The sequence below is a fragment of the Poecilia reticulata genome, linkage group LG13 (genome assembly GCF_000633615.1).
Source record: "Poecilia reticulata strain Guanapo linkage group LG13, Guppy_female_1.0+MT, whole genome shotgun sequence".
NCBI classification, from domain to species: domain Eukaryota; kingdom Metazoa; phylum Chordata; class Actinopteri; order Cyprinodontiformes; family Poeciliidae; genus Poecilia; species Poecilia reticulata.
Genome location: NC_024343.1, coordinates 7731516 through 7740399, shown reverse-complemented (window position 1 = coordinate 7740399; position 8884 = coordinate 7731516). Strand labels below are relative to the sequence as shown.

Sequence of the window (8884 nt, the reverse complement as noted above, 5' to 3'; positions counted from 1 at the left end):
CCCAAGGATATAAAAACCTGGTTCACACACACACGCACACAAAGACAGGAAGCTTCATATCAAAGCAAGACGGGTGCAGATATACCAAGAGCTCTAACACACAAACACAAGCTGAACATTTCACTCTGTTTGAGCTGATCAATCCTGAGCTGACTGCACTGCCTGCTGGGTAATGCCATGGTGAGGTCACAAGACAATTAGGTATTTTGGGAACATTGATAATGAAATGTGTGATGAAGAGCAGCACCACATGAGGACACATGGAACTCTTAATGTGTATGAAATGGTCAGAAAAGCCCTGCTGGGAAATCCTCAGCAGGTAAAATAACACTGCTCACCTACAGGAAGAAGCTTCTTTCTGTTGAAGGCACACATTCATATGGAACAAAGAGGCATTTTTCTACTTTTTGCATATTTTTGGGATCCTGAGAGGGAAGATATGACAGTTCTATTTGGTCAGGTTACTGAAATAAACATGTTGTGACATTTAAATGTCTGAGTGATGGCTTCACATTTCTTAACTCTTAGCAAAAGCAATGAGATCCATTGAGATTAAAAAATCTCTTTTGCTTGAGAATCCTGGTTTTCAAGTTGCCAAAAAGGTTTAATTTAAGTCATTTATTGATTCCACAGGTCAGGCAGTAATAAGGTATCAGTGTGGCTAGTGAAACTGAACCAATAAGATGTGCTTAATTGTTGTAAATTTATGATTAAGTTTATTGYTTTTTTCACATAATATCAGGTTGGTTTGAATATTTATCGTGATAAATGAAGTAGTAATATGAAAAATGCAAGTAAGAAAAAGCTAAAAGCAGAAAATATTTGGAAATGGGCATCCTATACCTTCTCAAAAAATGTCTGGAAATGTCGTTATTAGTTTTTGCTAATATGTGAAAGTGCAAAAATTAGAGAAGAAATTATATTATTACTAAGACTAATTTCTTTTTAGATTTTAACTTGGTGATTTAATAATGTACATAAAACATACCAGAACAAAACACAGCTGAACTAAAATAACTTGAAGGGGAATATTATGCCAAGATTATAAGTAWCCTCTTGCCTAATTTTAAAAGAAAAGTAGACAAAATACTTCTATTTATATGAAAAGCATGTATGTTCATTTAAGAATGAGTGTGATTACACAGCATGAATCCTCTACCAACCTGTAGCAGAGCCCACTATGTCTCTTGAAGGAGACTCAGACATGGCGTCGGCTAGCCTCTCCCGCAGGCCTTCATCGCTGATGTCTGCCGATCCAATATGATGCCTGGGCACGCCGAAGCTCTCGGGCCAGCTCCCACATACCTCCAGCAGGGTAACACCGCGCCCATCAAACTGCCCTGCGAATACATAAATGTGTTTTTTCTCAAGGTTAGACTGATTATTATAAAGTTACAGTGCTGAACAGGAATAACCATGCTAGGTATGAATCATTTTATTGTTTATTAGTAAGGAAATAAATCCCAAGGCAAAAATAATAATAATAATAATAAAGGATTGCGTTCAGTGGCGCAACTACACATTATTCAGGTGGATGGGAAAACACAGATCCCCCCACCGAGGGAAGGAACGTCAGGGTTAAGGAGCGACGCTCTTCTCCTCCCCCCCCACCATGGGGTTTTGGCACCCCGTCTGGTGCTGTGCCCCTATGCGTTGCATACCCTGCATACCCACTTCTTGCGCCACTGATTGCGTTTAACACAGTTACTTGGGGAAGATTTTTTGGTCCACCTACAACCACTTTAAAACTGAATTATTATTCAYAACTTTAGACTTTTTAAATTGATCCGAGATTTTATAAATCTCTAATTAGAAATTTATGAGACACTATTTCCCTTATGGTATGTATATAAAATGCAAATTTACCTGCCTATATACGTAATGAGGAGGATGGCAAGAAAATAAATACCGTATTTTCCGCTCTATAAGGCGCACCTAAAAACCTTCAATTTCCTCAAAAGTCGACAGTGCATCTTATAATCCGGTGCGCCTTATATATGRACCAATATTGAGCCACAACAGGTCTAGCAACTACGGTAAGCAGCCGCCGACTTCATTTTCGCCCRTAGAAGAAGMAGCGCGCGGTGCATGCTGGGATAGTTGTCAGAACGCTGGTTTGTTAATAAAGTTTGACTGACCTATCTACCTACCGACCGCCTAGAATCAGGTCGTCTGCAGGTCATTTAGCGCCACGTTCTCCACGAACATGCTGTGCGTGAACGGAAAAGGGTGACCATCGTCYGGCCACGCCCTGGCCCAGTCGTGGAAAGCTCTCCTCGCCGACCRGAGTGGGACTGTTTTGTTGACATTCCATTTAGTGCAGCTCCATCTAGTGGATGCATAACGTAACTCCAGCCTCTACTGTAGCATCTATTCTACGCTCCTTATAATGCGGTGCGCCACATATATGAAAAAAGTTTTAAAATAGGCCATTCATTGAAGGTGTGCCTTATAATCCGGTGCGCCTTATAGTGCAGAAAATACGGTAGTTTAAAAACTGCAGCAATGAGGGTAATTTTTGACTTAGCTGGTCTCCATAACAACCAATAGACACTACTTACATGGTAACCATATTTTGGAGAAACAATTACTGTCCTACAATAATTAACGTGAACATGGAGTTTACTTAACTCTCCTGGGACCAACTGGAACAATATTGCTTGGTAAGATGAGGCTTATATTAACTTAAGTCATCCAGGAACTGACAAAGAAGTAATGAATATATGGAATTGTTTTTTTCTCTTTCCTAGGAAACTTAAGAATGTCAAGATGTGTTGATGGTTGTTGTAGAACCCAAATGCAGGCGACAGAGGTGGCCAATGAATTTAACTATTTAACAAAGAATATGGAAAAAAAACTTGCAAAAATCAAAGGGAGCCACGGCAAAAACATGAAAACCAAAAATCCATGGAAAGAAAACCAGCAAGGGGGACACAGAACACAGGGCAGAATGAAGAAATGACAGGAGTAGATAGAAAATCCGGACAGGAGTGGCTGGAAATGAGAAGCTGCAGAGGTTGGATGCCGAGACAGAGGACCTAGGCTGATGAGCTAACAGCTCGCAAGTGTGAGTGAAGGGAGCACGAGACTGAGGGGAGGGAGAGGGAAAGAGAGTGGCACAGGGGGCGGCAGAGAGTACGCAGGGGAACAGGAAATAAATCTAACACTAAAGAATAACTACACTAAAGAATCATATTAAAACTACAGTAACTAAGAATAACTACAAACAGAAATAAATATGATAATTACCAAGAAAGAACTGCAGTGGAATGGGGACAAAAAAGCAGAACTAACAGAAAAAATTAAGGAACAAAAGAAATGACAAAACCCAAAACCAAACTCAAACAGAGCCAGAGCCTGACAAAGAACCTTAACCTCATGGATTCTTATAAACTGCAGAAAATGTTGAAAACAATTTTGTGACCTTTCCAGAAAACTGAAAATGATTTTTTTTTTTTTGCCAGGATGATGATCCAGAACATATAATAAAATCAACGCAGAAATCCTTAATCAAACATAAAATCTGCCTTCAGCTATAACCATCTCAGTTCCCAAATCTACCGTATATCCCAAAGGCCAATGGGGGCTTAGCGGAACCGAAGAGGTGACATCTGACCTGCAGGCACCTGGAAAGATCGTCTAAASACAACTGATCAAAGATCATTTTCTCAGTATGCTCCAACCTTATGAAGGGAGAGGTGAAAGAGCAGTCCTGTTAAGGAAAGTTGGTTGTACAAAACATCAACAGCAGGGGTTCCAATAACTATGCTGAGATTGATTTCGTCAAAAACATTGTTTCATAACATTAACTTTTTTTTCTCTGAGTAAATGTACAGACACTAAATGTTCCAGTATGAGATTATGCTGCTGAAACAACAGATTCATTTACTTTAAGGCTTCATAACTGTTTTTACTGGGGGTGAAATTAATTAGTCTACATCTGTGTACTAACATTAATATTAGGTATTTGTTTAAAAGTGTTAAAATAAACTAGACACAAAAGTGAGAGTGAATAAACACCATATACCCCTCATTTTATAAATTAGAATATTATTGTTTAAGTAACTCAACTTGCAAAGTAAAACACACACACACACACACACACACACACACACACACACACACACACACACACACACACACACACACACACACACACATATATATATATAAAGAATGTCAGAGCAAAAAACATCTTTAGCAAAAATATGGGCTTAATAAAAAGTATATTTAATATGTCCTTATAGGTTTTATTTGAAAAACATTTTTAATCTGACAAAATAACAATGACAATAAATATTCTAATTTAATCTAATAATGTCTATAATATACACTCTACAGTGATAATCATATTATTATATTTCTTTTGTAGTTTGAGAATTTTTTTTAMATATAGCGACAAATCTTTCTGCAAAACTTAGACAGGAAACAACAAAGCTACTTTATTCAGCAAAACAAAGTCACACTGTGATCTTAACATTCAATGCGTGGTTATGTGGAGCCCAAACCATAACTGATAAAAGCAGAACACACTGAAGTTCTGTAAATTATAATGGGATAAGTGAAACACAGCAACATCAACAGCATTTTTCTCTGTGTTATCAGGAGCAGAAATGAAATGACACCCACAACCTCTGTGATTGCTGGCTGAGATTTCCTCTGCTGAGTCAGCTGTGACAGCAACACAATGAGCCAGAGGTACATTACTGAGGAAGAGATCAATGCCGGATGACAGGAAATTAGAAACTGTGTTCTAAAACAATGCCAGGAATATGCCAAAAGTTATTCCAGTTTTGAAAATAAAACACTCTTACATGTTGAATCAACCAAACTTGCCGACCCCTGCCTATCTGATTGGAAATGAATTTACAGCACACTAGTTTGCCACAGCGGAGCGGATCAGCTGCTTTGGAGTCGCTCACACACCAGACCTCTCTAAGTGCAACCTAATCTTCATGCCTGTCAAAAGCAAATCTACACAAGCCTCTGCTGCATCTTAATCTTTTCTCCTCTGTGTCTTCCATGTTTTCAGCTATCAGAAAGGATCTCGAATGTTGGAGCCAGAGAGTCTGCAACCTACTTCTTCTCTGTGTGTTTGTGTGTGACAAGCCAGGCATGCAGACACTAAAACAACTGGTTTATTCTGTTCCTGTGTCCATTTTACTGGGTAACTGCCTCCTGGCAGTTTCAAGTGATAAAGGTGTTGGGGCTTTTTTTTTTTTTTACGACACAGGACCAAGTAAACTCCAGCTATTATATTAAGGTGTTCTTCCAATCAGCAGCAGTTCCATTGTGTATATAAATATTACCTTTTTGTGAAACATAATTTTATATTTCTAAAAAAAATTATGTGTTAAGTTGCTAAAACAGATTYATTGTTTGCTGGTGCAAAGTTCCGCCAAAGCCAATGTGGCAKTCTATTTTTTCCCAGAGGTTGAATATAAATCTGAGAAATGAACATCACCCAGCATTAACTGTGCTCAAAGCATTTCATGCAATAAAACATGATTTAAAAACTCATTCTGAAGCAAGAACTATGTGCATTAGATAAAAAACAACAACAAAACTTTAGTTGATGTTTTCCAAAACAGAATAATAAAAACAGCACAATCATCTAATGTAGTTCAGAGAACCAGGGACACACTGAGTCTGGTACAGAGACCCTGTCGGCCTCTCAGTTCACCCCACAGCCGTGCCCTGTACTGAGGGCATGAAGCATTCCAAACCTGCTGTGTTCTTAATTCACTTCAATACTCWGAAAACTCAGAAACATATTAGCWAGAATGCTAATGCTAATTTGTTTTCATAACATCCATCACAGCAGGACTCAACCATGCCTTCAACTAAAAGCTCCACACAAATGACAAGCAACAGTCAGCTTATTGGATGACTGGAAAGCCTATTAGATATGAACATCTAATTAAATGATATCTATTAAATTATAGCATATTTACTGACAAAACTAACCCCGGAAGTGTTTTTTCCTCAAGAACTTTATTAAACAATTAACCTTATTTGTTTAATGCAAACTCTGTATTTCAAATTAGAAATTGGTCAGGCCGCTAAAGACTATACTTGCTAAAGTATAGTCTTCCCCATCAATTATTTATGATGGTGAATTACTCATAAATAATTCAGCTGACATCGCCCCAAACTAAAATCATCTGATCCRTAGTTAGCTTCATAGAAGCAGTGGTATGAAACTAGCAGAGGTGGGTGGTAACCAATTTAAATTGTTAAGTTGAATATACTTTAGTAGGATATTAGGGGAAAAATACCTTTTAGGAGTTGCGGGGCTATACTGTAGTTTTTATCTTTACTCAGGACTGCTTGATTTTACCTGAACTTGGTTGTTCTTGTAATATTTTCTATCTGTCCAGTTATTTTATCTATCCAGTAAAGACTGAAAGTGTTACAGTGTGTGTATAAACTACCTGCTGTAAATATTAGTTTCATAAGTTTTACATTTAAAATAATTCATTTGGAAAATGTTTCCTTTTGTCTAAATTTGTTATTTTGCAATTATGTTATTTATTTGTATTCTTTCACTTTAATCTTTAAAACAGCAGAAATTACATGTAATTTTAMATTTCTGTCTGTCTGATAACATTATTTTAAACATATTAAATCATATAAACAAACTTTTTTCACTTTTATTTGAATTTTTTTTTTAATGGCTACTGTTTAATTCTACTTGAGTAAAGATATGCTGAAGTAGTGCTACTCTGCCTTGAGTACAATCTTTGGATATTCTACCACCTCTGAAACTCAGGCAGTGATGTAACAGTGAGGGTGTGATGTTCATGCGATTCCAGTCTGAACGGAATCACCAGTCCTTGTGTCACCAAAGAGCATTTAAATGGTTCATCTTTTAAATAAGGACCATTTTTAGTGGTGTAAAAGATTGTGTTGTACCACGCTTTAGGCTGTTAGGTATTATCTATCTAACTTAGCTGTACAAGATATATTAACCATATTAGAATTCATAGATAAACATCTTGAAGTGTTGTACTTAAAGTTAAACTCAGAGAAGTTGCATTATTTGAAAGAAGTTGTGATATTTTGTTAAATCCAGCACTGGATAGAAAATTTTGTCTAAAAAAATTGCAAAACAGTTGAGAAAACATTTGGATAAACTGTAAACAGAAAAGATTCAACCTTAATGGCCTCAGAAAAAAGCATGAAATTTATCCGTACTCTGACACCTCTGATAAAGCTACGCACTAGTACTTAAACCAAATCAAAGAATTTTGTCAGATTATTAGGTTAGCAAAGCAAATCCGGATAGATGTAAAGTGTTTTTGTGTTTCCTCCAGACAGTTTTTTCTTTTATCTGGAGTCAATACACACTCAAAGGAACAGTGAATCAAGCAGGGAGAAATATCAGGGAAGCTGAGATCAAAAGAGAAAGTAGAGACAAGGATGAGCAGATCCTCTTTTTTCCTGGAAAGCCCAGAATCTGTTAACATCTGCTGTGTCAGTGTGTGTCTGTGTCTGCCACTGCTGGACAGCGACGCTGCATTTTCCAGCTTTACATTTCCCAGTTTCCCATCATTAAATAAAAGGCCATCCAACACCTAATGATATATGAATACCAAGGCAAAGCACAGGGTTGCTGTTTGACGCACACACACAGCCACACGCACACACATGCACAGCCACAACCACACACAAATGCACAGTCACACACACGCACGCATGCACACACACACACGCGCGCACAAACACACACACACACACGCAGATCTAGCAGGCTCTTATGGAAGGTTTTGAAGGAAGGCCTGCTGGCACTGAAGAGGAATCCTTAGRAAAATCAATCCAACACACACAAACAGAATGCCTCTGAAGTGCAGTTATCAGTAAGCCAAGCCAGTGTGTGTGAGAGTGTGTGTGTTATTGTGTGCTTTTGGAGGTTGGTCAGTGTTATCACTATGGGGAGCACAGAGGCCCGTGCAACCTCTCGCCCCAGCATTAGCACCTGTCACTGGCCTGCAGCGGAGYGGAGATTGGCCAGGCCTGAGGGCGCACAGTCCCCCACACACACACGCACACAGTAGTCTGTAGTCAGTGTTCTGCTTGCTGATAGCCAGAGAGCCAGGCAGATCAAAGGTTCTGACTGCGGTAGCTTTTCTGGATGATAACAGCTTGGCRGAAGGTTAGGAAGAGCTTTAAGTTTATCACACCAGGCTTTGGCCAATGTGGATGTTTGAAGGACAACACTGATAGCTTTAGACTCAAGCTACCAATGACAGCTAGTGCTTGGTTCAGTAGTTATGAATATATTCAAAGTTAAACAAGGCCACTACCTTCCACTGAGGATGACTTAAAATTGTAAAAATGTATTCATTACATTTATCTGGACATTGTTTTATGCTAAACTATTACAGACAAACATAAAGAGTGTTCAGTGTCAATTATTGAGGGATTAAAGAGATATGGACCTGTAACTTGTTTAGAAATCACTGAAGTTCAAACATAACTTAAAAAAATACACTCAACACATTCCATACCATTATTACTTAGACAGAACTGTTTCAAGTGCTAGTTGGACTATGCAGACCCAAAGAGTCCCCTATACTGGGGCCCACAGACAACTGATTTGCGCCGAAAATATTTTACTTTATTTATACRGTTTTCTTATTTAAACTTTTAATACATCAACAACACTTGAGTAATTTTGGTGTAAAATAATTTTCCACATTATCTTCAGAAGTCAGGATGTGACATCATCTATGAGGGACATGACAGGCCAGTCAGAGACCAGCTGACTGATATCAGGACTGCAGGTGTCACCATGGAGAACAATAGAGRCCATCGACTGGGCCCACAGTCCAAAAACATGACTGTCAGGTTAATTGGTCTCTCTAAATTGCCCCTAGGTGTG

General features: G+C 38.3%; 1 protein-coding gene across 1 annotated transcript in view; it reads right to left on the bottom strand.

The window, feature by feature from the left end:
• bcas3 (BCAS3 microtubule associated cell migration factor) overlaps positions 1-8884 on the bottom strand; it is a 386180-nt gene that overhangs the window by 34886 nt on the left and 342410 nt on the right. Inside the window, exon 24 of the mRNA XM_008425245.2 lies at positions 1164-1340. Coding sequence (XP_008423467.1) covers positions 1164-1340 — 177 coding nt within the window. The remainder of the gene's footprint in view (positions 1-1163; positions 1341-8884) is intronic.